General features: G+C 34.9%; 1 protein-coding gene across 1 annotated transcript in view; it reads left to right on the top strand.

Annotated features, from left to right (window-relative positions):
- Cftr (CF transmembrane conductance regulator) overlaps positions 1-19,202 on the top strand; it is a 140,163-nt gene that overhangs the window by 32,639 nt on the left and 88,322 nt on the right. The window contains exons 4-8 of the mRNA XM_035451397.1: positions 1,990-2,098; positions 10,311-10,526; positions 16,161-16,250; positions 17,145-17,308; positions 17,918-18,043. Coding sequence (XP_035307288.1) covers positions 1,990-2,098; positions 10,311-10,526; positions 16,161-16,250; positions 17,145-17,308; positions 17,918-18,043 — 705 coding nt within the window. The remainder of the gene's footprint in view (positions 1-1,989; positions 2,099-10,310; positions 10,527-16,160; positions 16,251-17,144; positions 17,309-17,917; positions 18,044-19,202) is intronic.

The raw sequence follows: 19,202 nt of genomic DNA, 5'->3' as shown, positions 1-19,202 counted from the left end.
TTATATCTCAGCACCCGAAATATAGTTTGTTTTCATCATGTTCCTAAAACTTCATTGATGAGGGATACCAGAGACCTTTTATCAAATATGACCTTTTGTTTCTGTACTTAGTATTTCACTGTAATTGGTATCTTTATCTTGAAACCATTTCTTTGGTTTATGGACAGTCCCTTTCATGCATTTCCTAGATATAGTTCATCACTAAGTTCTAATTGAAGTATTAATGATAATTTTAATAAGACCTAGTCCTTGCACAGAGAAGATGCTGCTGCTATATACTTATATGTGCCTTATTTTTAATTCGCTATCACAGATGGAGAAACAGGCCCCATGTATGTGAATGAAGAGCAGAAGAGGATCATGGGTTGACTAGGCTGCCTAATAGATAGGCTGCCATTAGCAGGTTTCTTGTGGAACTCATGGTCCATTTATTAAGACCACCAAGTTTATCATCAAGTCTCCCTTGCGTGTCCTTCCTCTAAAGTGATGTAGAACTAATTTAACTATGCCAAATTGATAATAATAGAATATCCATTGATGAAATACAAGGCCTTTATCTAAGTATCCAGTTCTTGTCTGTGGTTCATGAAATTTTTCCATCTCAAAACAATTTGAAAATTAAGATGAAGGTGGCACTGAGATATATTTTATTCCATTGCAAAAATTAAATGATACTTTTTAAGTAGATAGGAGTGGCAACAACTTAAAAAGAACCAGCTGATTCTCTAGGAGAACTTAAAATAAAACTCAAGTATTAGACTTCAGCTAATTTGTCAATACTACCTAGTATCTATCTTTACTATAAAACATTTTTATTTTGCTCTATTTTTTTTTTTTTCGAGACAGGGTTTCTCTGTGTAGCTTTGGAGCCTATCCTGGCACTTGCTCTGGAGACCAGGCTGGCCTCGAACTCACAGAGGCACCTGCCTCTGCCTCCCGAGTGCTGGGATTAAAGGTGTGCGCCACCAACGCCCAGCTATTTTGCTCTATTTTTAAAGAGTTACACACTAGTAAATTTCAGTAGTTGATGCTGAAATTTAATGATGGCTCTTTAATGCTTTTCCTTTAAATAAACATCCAAGTAGGTTTTTCTTGTGTTAACTCATTAAACCTTCACCTGATGTTTCCCTTTCATTAACATGTCTATTGGTGTGGTAATTGTTCAGGTCTGTTTTAAGCAAGCGGATTGTTGGCGTTATCATGGGTGTAGCTTCCGGTCATTTCTAGGAGATAGCTCTCAAAGTACACTTTCTGGCAATCTGGCTCTTACAGTTCTCAGAACCTACTTTCATGAGCCCCACCCCTAGACAAAGAACTAAGGGCAACTAAGAGAAAAATGATCTTTCCCAGAGGTGAGCTGCCCAGTAGGCTATCCAATACTAAGGGTTCAGCCTTGAAATCATATAATACAAGTAAAACTAAAAGGCCTTAGCAGGTTGCATTTACATGTTACAATAATATTTGTTACAGTCAAAGATGAAGAGGCTACAAATTTGAGAAGGAATGAGGAGGAGGCTGGGTAGGGTTGGAGAGAGGAAAGTGAAGGGGGAAATTATGAAGTTACATTAAAATTGTAAAAAAAAATTTAAAACCAAAAATCCACCTGATTTTTTATTTGTTTGAAAGTTGAATATTATGAAGTTTGTGACAGTTAAAAGCAATATCATGAGATGAGGGGGAAAAGCTTAGACTATTTTTGCATCTTGTTCTGAGTGCAGATGCATTCTATGTGTTATGTGTCGTTTGTTCATCCTTGCCACCACTCTGAAGAAGCCTAGTGCGCTTCTTTAATGTACATGATTAGTAGTTTCATGAAATGAAGGTCTGCAGAGTGACTGCATGGCAGAGCATCAAACTCTGCCAAGTATCTGATTGAGTAGTTGTGTTAATCTCCTTAAATATACTTGTGGATGGAGACTAAGAAGGGAAATAGAGAAATTCGGAGACATGCACTTGTTGCCATTGGTCTCATTTTCTTATTGTTTGCAGAGAATGGGACAGGGAACAAGCTTCAAAGAAGAATCCGAAGCTTATCCATGCCCTTCGACGATGCTTCTTCTGGAGATTCATCTTCTATGGGATCTTGTTATACCTAGGGGTAAGACTCTCACTGGTGAACATAGTGCTATCTATTATTGAAATATCTATGGCATGTTGTTATTCTAGGGGTAAGACTCTCACTGGTGAACATAGTGCCATGTATTATTGAGATATCTATGGCATGTTGTTATTCTAGGGGTAAGACTCTCACTGGTGAACATAGTGCCGTGTGTTATTGAGAATATCTATGGCATGTTGTTATTCTAGGGGTAAGACTCTCACTGGTGAACATAGTGCCATGTGTTATTGAGATATCTATAGCATCTTGTTATTCTAGGGGTAAGACTCTCAATGGTGAACATAGTGCCATGTATTATTGAGATATCTATAGCATCTTGTTATACTTAGGGGTAAGACTCACTGGTGAGCATAGTGCCATGTATTATTGAGATATAGTAAGTAGTTTTGTGATTATAGAAGAATGAAAGATATTTATAAAATTGTATTACAACTCTAAACACAAACCACCTAAAATTAAGCTAAGTGGAAACTCTTGAAATGCAGATTTCAATTTACAGTTTGTAGTTAAAATGGATCCAAAAAATCAAATTACTTGTTTAAATTTTTTTCTCTTTTATGAATCCAAATCACATTTTAACAGTATATGAGATTTCTGGTACCTTTACTTTTCTGTATTCAAAAAGAGAATGTTTGGAGACAATATCGTGATAAGAGTAAGGCCCCATTCAGTAAATTACATGGAGGAATGTTTATTATAATATCTACATTGAATTTGTTTCCCAAAAGAAGCAAAAATTTAAAATAAGGCAGTTAGGTATGCTTGAATGTATTTTGTCAGCAGCTTATGTCTTCATCAGTGTCAAGAGATTAGCAAGACTGGAAACCCAGGCTTTGTGAGGTTTACTGACTTGTCTTAGGTGTTGTTTTCTATGTCATCAGAGCATCACTTTGAATGCTTGGTTGTAGCCTATAAAAAACAGATGACAAGTGGAAATCTGTTAAGTCTGCTTTAACAACTCAGCACAATAATGTTTTGGGGTGTTATGTTCCACTGGGATGAACTTGCACAGTCTTTCTTCTGGTCTTTATCCCCAAATAGCAGGGCTTTGGTTTCTCCTCAAATGCTGTATAAACCCATGTACAGCTGTATTATTTAAAGAATTCTACTTTATCCTGCCCCCAAATTCACTAATGATTTATATTGACTAAATTGACTATAATTAGGTCCAGAATGTTTTCTAATACTATTATATTCTAAAAGAAATTCTTCTGACACATTTATCTGGACCCATCATAACTTTTGGAGCTAAAAGTCAAATGTGTGCTGGTGCCCATCAGAATATTGGTAAGGAAAAGTCCTGATGGTCAAGTGCAGCCAAATGTGTATAGAGAACAGGCCTGAGGAAGAAAATGAACTGGGAACAGTGCAGTGATGCTGAAGATGCTCTCCCTCTCTCTCCCTCCCTACCCCACCCACACAAAGCCTCACTGAAGCCACACAGCTCAAAGTTGTAAAAATGTTGAAAACTACATAATATTTAGATAAGTATAATTTCCAAGGAACTTGATCTATTGCTTTCAGTCTAATTTTTATTTTTAAAAGTTTTTGACATATAAAAATTGTCCTTTTTATAAAACGAACAGTGATGTTTCAATATATGTATACATTTTTCATGATCTAATGTGAGTAATTAAATCACTCAAACATTTATCATTTCTTTGTGGTGAGATCATTAGGAATATCTGCTGTCTATTTTGAAATATTATTGCAAACTATAGTCACCATAGTAGAGCGTATTCCTTCCATCTGTGAATTTGTAGCTGTTAACCTACATTGTCATTGTATCTATGACGCTTACCAACCTCTATGACTCACAGTGAGAGTGGGAGAAAGTTTAGCCATTTTAATAAGCTTCTATCCTGTCATAAACTGATGCTATTTCTTTATTGTTTGTAGTGTTCTCTCTGGGAATTTCTTCTTCCCATTAAGTAAGCAAAGATTATGGAAACAGCTGTAATTCTTGGATAAATGTAGGGGGACATATGTTTGGAATGTGTTTATAGTTTTGGTCTCTGTATATCATGATAATTGTGGTATAATAACTATTTGGTTGGTTTCAGTACTGATAGAAAAAAAAGCACTATAAAATTTGCTTGCAACTGTGAAAGGCTAAGAAAAAGGAAATACCATCACAAAGGACCTTATTTCTACAACAGTGATGCAATTTTAAAATCATATTAGCTATGGCATATCCCCATTAACTGTGCATTTGCTTTTTCTTTATATGACTCAGCAGCCAGACATAACATTGTCTTTAATATTTATGACTTCCAGTGCAGAAGAGCAATGGGCTATTGAAAACCTGAGTATGAGAGTCAATTAAGGATTATCTGAGGGAAGCTAAGTATAGGGAATCTGTAAACATATCATTGAGAGAATATGGTCACCATAGAGCAGTCACTGTAAGAATTCACAAGTGTTTACTTGAAGTGTTGTTGATTCTGTGTTTCCATCCCTACACAGAGGTAAATATTAGTTCAGCTTAAAGCATCCCTGAAAGTTAAAGGACTTAAAGAAATCCTGGTACTAACAATGCCACAGTTCTTAAATTCCTCTGACTGTTATAAAGGGGGATCTGTCTCTTGTAATTAGACAAATACAAGCCTCTTACTACTGAAGGAAGGATGTTTGGGTAATTCTGCATATGCGTAGGTAGTGCCTTCAGCACTTTTTTTTATTATACCCCTTCAGTATGAATTCTCTTAGCAAATCTGGAGGCTTGCTATGTAGGATTCACTTTGAATCTTTCTGTCCACCTTGAGTTCTCATATCTGGCTGTCGTAGACACTTTGAACTCTCCATAAGCCTGCTGTATCTCAAGTATTTATTTCTTCTCCACGTAGAGCTTCTGCCCCCATTTGTCTTCCCCAGATCCTGCAACAAGATCACTGAAGTTCATAGCATCCTTCTTGAAAAGTAAGGAATTTTTTTCTCATCTTCACAGTGACCAGTATCCAACTCCAGATGACTTGATACTTCTGTCTTTATTTTCTATCAGAATATTTGCTTAATGAAAGCGAGAGTGAGCATTCCTTTAGATAATGTGTGACAAATCTGTTTCTGTTATTCATGCATTTGTGAATGTGATTCTGTGTCATTAGATGTTCTCTACCTAATTAATAAATCCTCTAATTGTACTGTTATTTATGGAATAAATGACATGAAAGTAAATTACAAGTCATTGAACACTTAAATTATTTCCATTTGATGACTAGTGAATGTAGTCCTTCAGTATACACCAATTTGAAAAAAAAACTAAATCTTGGTGTAACTTCTAGACTCAAACTTTACAAATATAGCTAGAAAATATGTAATTTAATTTTATAGTACTACATTGAGAAAGTTGAGTCTTTACTACCAATTGATATTATCTTCATTAAAATTTTTAAGCAAAAAGAATGTATTATTTTTTTTGCCAGCATTTTTATGCTTTTATTTAGTCATTATGCATTTACAATTCTTTTCTGCATGTGAGTCGCCCCTTTTTTTCTGTTATTCTGTTTCTGGATGTGTTTTGTCATTTGATACTAGAATATTCTCTCTAGACTTTTGGCCTTGTAACTTTATTCTAAACAATTTTAAGATAGGGCCTTTACTCTGTAAGCATGGTTGGCCTGTCTTGTCTGAAATTCACTATGTAGTCAAGACTGGTCTGAATTCTCAGAGAGCACCTGCTTTTGCCTCCTGAGTGCTAGAATAAAGGCATATGCCACCACATGTGAACAAATTTTTATTTTCTAACCATTATAACTTTTTAATTGCTGAATAATCTATGCAACGTGTTTGTTTTTTTATTTTATGCTTTTGTTTATGTATATGCTTTTGTTTCAGAGTTTAATAAAACTCAAATTTTAGGCAGAGTGCAGGTATATTTGGTTTTAATTTTGTTTTAAGGTTTCTTTATTTGTAGGTATGTATGTGTGCTTGCATGTCTATGTGCTTACCAGATGTGTGCAGACATCAGAGAGACCAGAAGAGGGCATTATGTTCCTGGGGACTAGAGTGACAGTTTTAAATTGCTTTAGGAAAGTGCTGGGCACCAAACTCGAGTCCTCTAGATCAACATCCTCTTCACCATGGAACCATCTCTCTAGCCCCAGTCTGTGCTTCATTATGTCATGGCTTACATTTAAATATTGAACCCACTTATAATTAATTTTGATTATTTATATATCAAATTTATATATACATATACATAAAGATACACACACACACACACACACACACACACACACATATATATGAAAGCTCAGATCCAATTTTTCCATTCTTGGTTGGATAAGCTTTACTTTCTTCACTGAATTAAGTGCCACACATTGTATCTTGTTATTACACACATTTGGATCTTTTCCTGGAGTTTCTAGATAAATCAGTATACTTTCTTTGTTATCTGACATGAGTAGTTCTGTGGTTTAATAGTCATTGACTTAAGTTTATTGTTTTTATTTTTCAAATGGTTTCAATTAGTATTTATTTCCAAATGGAATTAACAACCATTTATTTAATAAATATTTATTGATTAGGTACACTTACTAGATATATTGTATGTGCCATTGAAACTCTTGCATCAGTAAATATAGATAGCCCCTGTCCTGGTGCTAATTTATTTTTAAAATCTACATTAATCTTATAAAATATACTAGGGGAAACATAATATTTGCAATATTTAGTTTTTCTTAGTTCAGTTAGTTTTTAGTATACTTAGTAGTCTCCGGAGTCATGCACATTACATATTAATAATGGTGGGTTTTTTTGCTTTTTATTTATAATTTTCAAAGCAATAATTTGTCCCTTTAAGTTGCCTTAGAAGATTCAGAAAGATGTTAAGTGGCCACAATAACCAGTGTTCTTTTGTGTTCCTGACTCCAAAGGCTGTGTTTCTCCACTATGGCGATGATTCCTGGTTCTGAAGGAGCCTCTTTTCTAGGTTAATAAGGAATGTTTATATTCAGCTTTGACCAGATCCAGATATTTTTCAAATTAGTTTCTCTGTTGTCACTGTTATACTCACAGATTGTTCAATAGTGTATTGGTATTCCATTAGTTGATTTCTCAGTATTACCTGAAGGTGTTAATGCTATTGCTTAGTGGCTGCACAAGACATAACAAAGAACTTTTAAACCTCAGATGCTAGGCAAACACTCTAGTCCTGAACTAAGCACCCGGGTTCAGAACTTGTGGGTTTTTTGTTTTTGTTTTTGTTTTTGTATAAAGATGCCTTGTGGGTAAATCCATATAATTAAGTTACAAACCTGAGTTTGCCCTTCTATTTTCGTCTGAACTTTTCTTTATAGTCTGAATATCTGCTCAACACACTCTCCTATCTCTAGAAACATCTTGACTTTTCAGGAACAATGGAAGTGGTTTAAGGATATGTATTCAACTACAGTGACTTTGAGCTCTGTCCTTGAAAAATCTTATGATAACCCAGGTATATCTACCATGAAGTGGTTCAAACTTCCCCTGGTAGGCTACTGAGGCCAAAAATTATTCCCACTTGAGTGTAATCCTTTTTAGATATTTTTTCTTGACCATTTACCCAGGTGACAGATGGTCTTTTGGTTGAAAGGAAGTGTATGCAGACTGGCCTGGACTGCATAATCCTCCCTTTGCAGCCCTGCCACCTGAGATAGGATTATGGTCATATGTCAAAATTCCTGGCCCTGAATGGTCTTTTGAACTCACACTGTTCAGTTCTATACATTTTGAGCATGTATATATGGAAAAACTCAGGTCATACTTTCAGAGATGATGTTATAGGAGAGGACTTTCTGAATTATCAGAGTTTACCAATGAGGAGAACTGCCCAAACAATAGAAGTGATTGAGGGGACACAGAGAGTAGATACACTGAATAAGATTACTGAAGAAAGAGTCATGAACTTAAGAAGGAGTCAGGGTTGGGCATGGATGGAGTTTGAAGGGAGGGAGAGAGTCATAGAAGTGATACATATAGTATTTGTGTATAAAATTCTCTAAAGTAAATGTAAAAAAAGAATTTGAGTTTCATGATCCTGAGTTTAGTGTTCATATTGTCTTAAACACTGATATTAAGCTACTTCCATTTTCTAAAGGTAAGAATAAATTATATCTTGTTTTATGTCTGATAAAAATTTTTGAATATTGAATTGGTGTTATCTTATTTAAAATAGCTTTCCATTTCATGTGGTGAAAATGAGGGCACTTCTATTTCTGAAAATAGTCTGAGCAACAGAGGACATTCAGCTTTCATGTTCCAGTAGTGATTTTTGAGAACTGCACTTTATACTTTAAGCTAGGTATCAGTTACCATTGTGTTTTTTTCCACATTAAAAAAAAAAATGTCAGGTGGATCTATGAATGGTTCCATTGTAAATATTAGAGAACGTGATACATAAAAGAGATTAGAAAAAAATAGTAGAAGCAGAGAGGCTAGATGTGCAGGTCTTGTCCCTGAGTGACAACAGAACTATTGATAGTGAAGTTTATGTTGAGATCTACAGACAGTACTGTCACTGGAATTTTTCAGTGAAGAAACAAAGTGAATATCTGCTCTTCCAGAGTTATACTGTTGTGTCATTGTGGGATGACCTATATTGTTCAAAAGATGAGGCAAGATGAAATCTAACTCAGTAGTAGCGATATGTAAAATAGGCATTCATTCCATTCAGGATAATACAGTTATGATTTTTATATTAAGATGCAATGAAATAATTAGGCAAATAAATCTATCATGATAATGATGGTAGGTTGTAGAAAACTATAATGGGGATCTAACATCAGAAGGGGGTTTAGTTCAAACTAGTCAACAGAAGAAAAACATAAAAGCTTATGATTTGTAACTTGAAAAATTCTGTTAAAGCTAAGCTTTTAAAATATTTATTTTTACTCAGGATGGTGTCTTTAATCTCCACAAACAAGATTTATTTCTTAGAAATAGTTACATGTATTTTGTGCAATATGATATTTAATATAGTCTCTAACTTGTCTCTTGATTTCTCTCATCTTATAAAACAACTGAGACCATAATAGCATAAAACACAACATTTACCTTTGTGGAGACATAGACAACCTGATGTATTCATAAGAAGGCATGTTAGATATATTTAGAGTGAATGAGGTAGCTGTATTATATATATAAAGATAAATGTAAAAAATGCTTTTAGGTTAAAAAAAAAACCCACAAGAACCTTTATATGACATTTAAAAGTCACATCTAGGCCATACCACCCTGAATGTGCCTGCTTAGTTTCTAATTTAATTCTACATCTAAATATGTTAAAGATGTTTAACTATGTGATAAAAATAAAAATATGAAGCATATATAAGATGATGTATACTTAGAAGTATTTTGCATACTGCTTTTTATTCACTAAATATCACAAACTATTAGCAAGTTATAACTAGGTAAGAGGTTAAAAATTTTCTTTTTTATACCTCCCTTTGATTTGTCATAATTCAAATCCACTTAAATGTGGTTACGTGAAAAGAAATAATTATTCTTCATCTTTGTGATTATTTTGGGATCTTTTTCAAAAGTTTGAATCTTCTCTTATATTCAGAGCTTTGATTTATACTGTTCTTAAGTGAAGTTCTGTATGGATAAGTACAGAATGAGCAAGACAAATGATCATTGACAGTTACAGTAGATTATAATTTCCTGTGGGGAGGAAGGTGGCAAGAGAACATGGTCATCTTTTTGGGAATTGTGGGACAGGTAGTATTGGCACTTAGATTTTGAAAAATTATTGTAGAGAACAATAAAAAGCAAATTAATTCTCTGCATTCCTAGGTGAGTCAGAGAGACTTAGAGGTAAGCAATTAGGATCATGTCTGTCTTAATCTTCTTGTGGGAGTTAGCCCTAAATTCTATTTTACTAAGTCATTATAAAACAAGAATTGAGAAATAATCTTTTCCTAATTTGAAGGGTGTTTTGCAAGATGGATAAGATTTAGAGTCCCTGGGTTCAAATTTGTTCATGTACATTTGAAAAGTTGATGAGTTTGTTGGAAAAGTGTTATAGTATACAACTTACTGAAGTCACTGTTCATCTAGGTTTTAGTAAACATTGCACACAAACTTGTCTTGAAGTCACTTTTGCTATAAACTAATAATCAAGTCTTATTTCAGCATATAAAATCTCACTAGGAAATCATGAGGGTATTCCAAGAAAAGGAAATGAAATGTAATCTGTTTTCTCCTTCTGCAGGAAGTCACCAAGGCTGTCCAGCCTCTCTTGCTAGGAAGAATCATAGCTTCCTATGATCCAGATAACAAGGTGGAGCGCTCCATTGCCATTTACCTAGGTATAGGCTTATGTCTTCTCTTCATTGTCAGGACGCTGCTTCTTCATCCAGCCATTTTTGGCCTTCATCGCATTGGAATGCAGATGAGAATAGCTATGTTTAGCTTGATTTATAAGAAGGTAAGACTTTTGAGGGGGCTGTTTTTTGATTAGCTTTGTTGTGTTATTTCAATGCTGAGGGTTGAACTCAGGACTTCCTGTATGCCACCAAGTTCTTTGCTGGGTTTGTCACCCTGCACAGTCAGATACTCTACATGGCATATATTCAATGCCCTGAATTAGATTGTGAGCTCTAAAAAGGATAATTTCATGTGTCTGTGAAATAAGTGGCAGGGATAAGTACTGTTATGAGTTATCTATCCTTAATTTGTAATTCAATTTGCTTCAGTGGGGAATTAGTAAGTACCTTCTATAACAACAATACTGCAGATGCCATTTTTTAGGGGAAAGGTTTGAATGGTTTTGTTTTGGGGATTTTGTTTCTTGAATTACTGAAAATTGAATCCAGGACTTCAAACAAAATAGACAAAGTGCTAAAGCAGTGGGCAAAATCACCATCAATTTTTTAATCCACTTTTTTTTCAGTTAAAATGATAAATAATATGAAAGTCATTGAAAGTATCATCTTATGCTAAAGTGGAATTTATCATTGTTATTGATAACCTAAGCAATACATCTCCACTTACCCAGCTGCTACAGATGGTGAGCAATGGTAACACTCACCTACTGTCTTACTATGAGTTGGATCTTTGTCATCTAGTGACTCTTGCAACTCTAAAGTTTTTGAAATAGTACATACATTGAAATCATAAGAACTCAGTTTGCTTTTCTGCATGTGTTAGCTAGGCAAAAACCTAAATTGTCTAGGAATGACCTAAATCCATTCAAATGAACATTTAGCTACCTAAATGTTGTCTAAAATTCTGACACAATTCAGTCTTTTCAATGGCATGTGCTTTCTCCAGTCTGTGTATGTGACTGCGTTAACTCTACCAAGTGATCAAAAAGATATTGGTAGCACCACTTATATATTCCCTTATTCTTTTTGGTATATTCTTCCTTCAATTACAAACTTTATATACTTGGTTTATAAGGGCTATGGATCTGAAATTGACTTCTAACAAGTAATCCATAACACTACAATGGTACACACTCAAGGCCAATTATGTAATAAAATCTTGATAGCCATACTTTATTGTTCAAAAAAGACTTTTATGGAGCCAGAGAACAACAAAAAGGAGTCTGAAGTTTAATTGAATCTCTTAAGCTACAATCTCATCAATTGCTAAGTCCCAGGAAAATATTATGATAAATCAACAAAACTTTTTAGAGATCATTTCTAGTGTAGAATCTACATAACTTGCTGTCAAAGAAAATTGAATTTACTTTAATTAATATCTGTTAAGTACATATTGTAATGATAATAACTAAGGATATATATGTCACACTAATAAATGATTTAAATGTGATCTAATTTGATCTAAGCACAACTCTCTACTGTAGGTACTGTTATCTTATTTTTTAAAGAAACTAAAATCTATAAAGGAAGAGTATTATATAAAAACTACCTTAAAAATTCAAAATGGATAATTCACAGTCTTTGAAGTAAAATGTTTTCTGTGTATTAGAAAAAGCAAAAGTATGGAAACATAGTACTGAGGCAAAGGGGATGTGAGGTAAAATAATGATTATGGTTATTTTGTGAGCAAGTCCTCATGTACCATTAGTATATGTCCATTAAAAATACTGGTGCAGAGTTTGAAGCTCTACCATATGTGTTTCCATCTCAACATCAACTACCTGTGATGACTGATCCTTTAGTTTATCTTGCAAACCACAGTTACATTCCGATGGTGGTTCATCACCAAAGTGTGAGTGCATCTTCATGTTGCTTTAGTTTGGTCCCTAATTGTACTTTGTCTTTGCTCTTCCCATGTCTCAACTCCTTCCCCATATCCATCCTGTTTCAGGCTCGTGGCAAGGACACATAGGATTCTTCCTACAACATTTCAAATTTTATACTAGAGAAAGTCACTCCCTTTAAAATTCTGAAACCATAGCACATTAATACTGAAAATAATGACTACAAACAGGAACAAAACTTTGCCCATGAATTTGAAGATTACCAAAATAAATGAATAAATGTTTACTATGTGTATATTATGATGTTGCTTCATTTTTTACCTTATACATAGCTTTACCTGACATTGAAACTTTTTCTAAGACACATTCTACCTCAAGGGAGTTCTCCCTCTTCTCCTATTGTTCCAATAATATTTTGTAATTAACTATCCTACCTCTTCCTCTTTGCCTGTCTAAAAATTATCCATTATGTTGAGCCCACTCAACTTTTGCATTCCTTAACATACACACACACACACACACACACACACACACACACACACACGCACGCACGCACACACGTATATATATTCTAGGTTACTCTCAGACAAGAATTATATATTAATAAATATTAAACCCAATATATACAGGACAATGGTTTGTATCTATTAAATACTCAACAAATATGTGATTAGTTGAAACAAATAATAAATGGGTGCTTTGCTGCCAAAGCCATCTAACCAAATAAAATAATATTACATTTCACAATACATTATTCCATTTCATGATCATAATTTATATAATATTAAATCATTAATTTCTAAGTTTTTATAGCATTCTTCTATTGACTTTGACAACACTTTTATTCCACAGAATTTGTGAAGGAATTTATGAAATAATGAAGACCAGGTTTCACTACCTTAGGTTCTAACCTTTATTTTTGAATTTATAAACATTTTTTTATTATTTGGAATTTTCATATATATATATACATATATATATATATATATATATATATAAATAATTTCAGTCATCTTTATCCTCAGTTTCTCTCTCATTTCCTGCCCTCTCCCACTGGCACTCATTTTTGCAAGTCCCTTCCCCCTTCCTTGTCTTTTTGCGTGTGATCCACTAACTTTAACAAGAGCATAGTGGGAGATTATTTAGTGGAGCAAGGGCATCTTATCTGTATTACATCAATGATAAGATACTATGACAGCCCTCCCCAACAAGCATGATGCTGCCTCATCCATCCTGAAAGGTGTCATTCTGTGCAGATAGCCTCAGCTGTAAAGAGTTCATGAGTGCAACTGATATGTTCTGTGAGAACACTTCTTTGTACTGTCTATCTTTCCTAAACTCAGCCCTTATATTCTTTATGCTCCTCTCTGTCATGGGGCAGGGCAGAGGGTGATATAGCCATGTTATTTATCACCAAACATTCTACCCTCACTTAGTTACCACAGTTTGGTCAGTTGTAGGTTTCTGCAGTCACCAGCACCCATTGTCCTAAGAAACTTTTCTGATAATGGCTGAGTACAAACTCTAATCTATGGTATAAATGGGAGTAGTAAGAAGATAGCTTGGCCAGGCAGTGGTGGCACATGCCTTTAGTCCCAGCACTCAGGAAGTAGAGGCAGGCGGATCCCTGTGAGTTTGAGACCAGCCTGGTCTATAAGAACTAGTTCCAGGACAGCCTCCAAAGCCACATAGAAACCCTGCTTGTCTGGAAAAAACAAAAAGAAAGAAAGAAAGAAAAAGATAGCTTGATAACATGACCATTTAGCAGAACAACAGTTAGTTGGTTACCACCTATAGACAGAGACTCTTAACCAGGTTACAGAACCAAACATAAGTTCCCTAATGTGGAGCAGGCTTCAGCTTCAGTCAGAAAGCAGCTAGTCACCCCCATAGGACTCAACCTACTGCTGTACTACTAGTCAGTGGACATGTTTTGCAAAGAGACAGGTTTTTATAGCTTACTAGAGTCACAGCTGGAGGATGCTTTTTCTTCCCCAGCAGTTTGCATTTACCTCTGGCACTGTGAAAGCTAGCCAGCAGGGAGGAAGCTTATAGCACAGCTCCTGTGACTGTAGTATATAGTATCTTCAGCAGCAGAGTCTTACCATCAAGTTCTGCAGGGCAACCAAGAGCATGGGCAAAAACCTGTATTGTTTGGGAGAACCTCTGAGATCTCCTTGGGTAGTCACTCATAGGAGGGTATCCCGTATACATACGCAGCACTGGAACTTTGATTATTCATGTCTTTTGAGAGGAGCATCATCCATGGAGGAGACCTATATTCAACCTTTTTATTATTGTTTTTTGTTTGTTTAAAACTTAGCAGGGCAGTGATGGTGAATGCCTTTAATCCAGGAGGTAGAGGCAGGTGGATTTCTGAGTTCAAGGCCAGTCTGATTTACAGAGGGAGTTCCAGAACAGCCAGGGCTACACCAAAATACCCTATCTCAAAAAAAAAAAAAAAAAAAAAAAGAAAAAGAAAAAAAGAAAAGGAAGGAAGGAAGGAAGGAAGAAAGCAAAACCCAAAAACCAAACCAAAACAACCTTTAATCTTAGAACTATACAAGGGTGATACTCAAACTTTAAATTTTAAACTCAAATATATACATATATGTATATATAATTTTATACAGTTCCAGCTATTATTAATTTCTTAAGGCATGATATATATTACAGGCAAGACAAGCATTAATAATGTTTACAACTCTATATTAAATCATCCTGGTAATTACAGTGTGGGGACACACTTCATTATCATTGGCATGGATGTGTTTTCTTGCAGTATCTTTGAGAGAGACAGAGTATGAGTAAATGAGACTCTGCCAATGTATTTTTGTATGCTTTTTAGATTGTATTACTGCAAAAAGTATCCTCACTCCACAGTCCCATGGAATTCCATTCTGCTAAAGCTAGTTTAATGAAATCTAGGTAATTCTGAAGCCACTCAACAGAGTGAATACTTTAGCCACACAAAAAAGAAGGAAGATGGCAGTCTACGCCCTGCTTTGTGAATTCTCCCACCTCATTTAGGACACTGTATACCCCTCACCTGTCCTTTGGGATTCTCACACCTCATTTAGGACACTGTATACCCCTCACCTGTCCTATGGGATTCTCCCACCTCATTTATGACACTGGGCATCCCTCACCTATCCTGTGAACCTGGCTTTCTGAGATGCTGGCATTAATGAAGTTTTAAGATTATATTTTTAAGAGCAAGCTTATAAAATAGTTTTCCATGTGGCTTTTTCATTTATCCTGACTTTTGGATACCTTCTTTCTTCTCCTTGCTCTTCCCTACCCTCCCGTCCCTCTCCCGGCAGAGCTGTCTCCACCCTCATTATCCATCCCTTAGCCCTGGCCTCCATTTCATGTCTGGAGTGTAATACTGTCCCCCCTCCCTCTCTCCAATGCCATTTTCTCATCCTTCTGACTTTCACATTGTTGTACTTAATATTCTAAAAATTCACAGCTGAGATTCTCACATAAGGAAGAACTGGTTGCATTTGTCCTTCTCGGCCTGACTTTCCTGACTTTTGTTTCTATTTTGAAAAACAAAGTAAAAAATTTCCCCAAACTCAAACATATGGACTCAAAAAAAGACCCAAACTTACATTTTACAAATGGATGTTTAAATATGATATCATTCTTAGTGTCAAAGACAAAAACTTAGTTTATGACAGAAAATATAAAAAACATATTTCAATGTAATATTTGGTTTTTAGTTGAATATTCATAAAGCTGAGAAGGTATGGAACTAATGACTAGGAAACAAGGCTGGCCCTCCACTTAAGATATTTGCAGTCACACCTTCCCCTTTACTAATTGGTACTTATGAATACATTTTACCTTTGTTTGTTCATATCACCTAACTTCCCATTTTTCTTTTAGACTTTAAAGCTGTCAAGCCGTGTTCTTGATAAAATAAGTATTGGACAACTTGTTAGTCTTCTTTCCAACAACCTGAACAAATTTGATGAAGTATGTACCCACTGATTAAATGTCTTATGCATTTTATTAGAAACCAACAACCCTAAAGGAAGATTTATCCTGCACCAGATAACAGTGATAAGTATCAAAGTCCCACCCATCCCTAGTTTGGCTATTTCTGGAAACTGGGAAAGATAAATTGTGTCACTGAGCACCATTCTGAGGTCAGGTAAAATTGCCCAACTCAAACATACCTCAGCTTGCTCTTAATAAGGTTTTTCAATACTTAATCCTTATCAGACTTTGCTTCCTTTTAATATAATACTTTAAATTGTTATTTACTTTGGCTAAATATGATACTCTGAGCAGTTCCTGTTCTATGCTGTCTTATGTCACAAGTAAATTCAAGGTCCTTGAGGACAAATACTGTGTTTTATTTATCTTCGCACTTCCAGTATTTAACATAATAAGAGTTAAATACATTTCTGTTGAATTGAGTACAAGATGTTCATCTGTACATACAGTGTGTGTGTGTGTATACACCGAGTCTCTGAGGAGAGTCCTTTGTTCTCATTTGTTCTAATGTGAGGACACTTTACTTAAAACAGATATTAATTAATTAAAATCTGGGCACAATTCCTAAGATATCCAATCCCATTCCACTTGGGGAAAAAAAAAAAAAAAAACAACAACCATACTTTGGAATACGATGACTTGAAATTTTTACCTTGAGGAACCTATCTATGCATTGATTGGGCCCAGTACTGTGCTTCCATATCAAAAAATCTAAATTTAAATGTGCTCAGAACCATGAATACCTTGACTGAATAAGTCCTCGGTGCTCGTTTGTTTTTTTTTTTTTTTTTCCCCACATGTGTTTCTTTGCTTGCTCTTTGAGGGTGGAGTATAACATGCCACTTTGTTTTCTCTGTGTTTTTGTTTCAGGGACTTGCCTTGGCACATTTTGTATGGATTGCTCCTTTACAAGTGGCTCTCCTGATGGGTCTTCTCTGGGAGTTGTTACAATTCTCTGCCTTCTGTGGCCTTGGTTTACTGATAATCCTGGTCTTTTTTCAAGCTATTTTAGGGAAGATGATGGTGAAGTACAGGTAGTAATTTTTTTCACAGCTTGAAGGAATTTAACTTGGGCTTTTCTATGCCCTGACCAGAAAACTATGGGATACCACTAAAAAGGGATTATTTTCATGGTATAAATAATACATCATATACCACAAAGGGTATTTTTCCTCTATTGGTCTACAGAATTACTTTATAAATGTTTAAAGGTTTAGTATATTTTTATACTCATATAATTAAAGTGGCTATAGTATTTATATGAAATGGAAGGGATGTCTAAATTTTGTATTGTAGGTCATTCTACCAAAGCATTCATTACTTTTATTACAGAATGAATCTGTGGTATGAGTCATGTGACATGCTTATGGCATGTAGAACATGTAGAGTTTGCCAGCTGAAATATCATAAAAAGATTTTTTCATTTGTTTCACACAATGGGAACAATCACCTCTTTGATAAGGGTTGGATTAAGGACAAAATCTAAAATTGATTAAGCAGTGGATGTCTCCCATTCAGGAGGCATCTACTAAATTATAGAATTAATTTTGTTAACATCGGTTTAATATCAAAATGTTTATCTAGTTATTTGTAGTTAATTTGACTTGTTTCTGTTATTGATTGGTTGATGGATTGGTTTACAGAGATCAAAAAGCTGCAAAAATCAATGAAAGACTTGTGATCACATCAGAAGTTATTGAGAATATCCATTCTGTTAAGGCATATTGTTGGGAATCGGCGATGGAAAATATAATTGAAAACCTGAGACAGTGAGTTGATATGGTTACAATATTGTTCCAATTTTATACTTAACATTTAAACATGACTGCTCTAGTAGAAATCAAGCATATGTCTTGAGGTGTACCATTTTTTATACATCAGTTGCATATAATCATTTTGATGAGTTAATGTTTTCTTTTTGTTTTTGAGACAGGGTCTCACTTTGTAGGCTTGGCTAGCCTGGAACTCAGTGTTGTAGATCAGGCTTCCTCTAGAACTTAAAGGCATGTGCCACCATGTTCTGTCCTGTCTTATGGTTACATAGTTCACTGCACTGCAAGGATATGTATCCCTTCTTAATGAGTTTTCTACAGTTGATCATAATTGTTTAATACTCTTAATTTAATTAAAACAATGATGAAGATTCTGGGGGCTAATTGAAATCATAAATAGAACTGCTAAAACATGTAGTTCTCAGAGAAAAGGGAGATACTGTGTGACACCGTTCCTTTCATGTTATGATTTACCAAAGTTTAGCCGAAAGCCACATTTGGACAAAGTGTACCTGCTATTCAGAACGTTCAGAATAATTACAAAGGAATTTCCCTCAGTATTGCCCATGTGAATTGTTCACGGGATGCAAAATCAGTCCCTGTTAACAAAAGCCACCTCATGGGATGAAATTACTGAGATAATTTTGGGTAAAAGAAAATTGAGCATTGCTGTAGCCACATAACCATTTTTCTGCAGTTGACTTCTCTGTTCCTACTGAATACATCAAGGAAGGGTTTTAGACTTCTGGGTGATGAGATGCATCATTAAGGAGACAACTAATTTAAAGACTAGGACAATTGAAGTATTTCACAGGGAAAAAGTGCTTTTTGAAATGGTGAATTGATGCTATTTCATATTCAGGCTTTTAGAGACCCATAGACAGTGGTAACTGAGCCACAGGTGTGTGATTGGAATAACAAAGGAAATGCAGAAATGTTAAGTCCTTTGCCATGTAAATAGAAAGAGCAAAAGAGTATTTATTTCCCAAACATTATTGGTCACCTGCTTTTGTTATACCTTTTAAGATAAATCCAGGAAAGGCATTGCATTTTCTTTGCAGGAACATCCTCAAAGATCTTGGGAAATTGTTCAATTGATGAGTTGTTTTGCACATTAACAAGTTAAGTGTTCCAGTACACTCTGCCTGTAAACACA

This window comes from Cricetulus griseus (genome assembly GCF_003668045.3).
Source record: "Cricetulus griseus strain 17A/GY chromosome 1 unlocalized genomic scaffold, alternate assembly CriGri-PICRH-1.0 chr1_0, whole genome shotgun sequence".
NCBI classification, from domain to species: Eukaryota; Metazoa; Chordata; class Mammalia; order Rodentia; family Cricetidae; genus Cricetulus; species Cricetulus griseus.
This window is presented reverse-complemented; position numbering and strand designations above follow the sequence as displayed.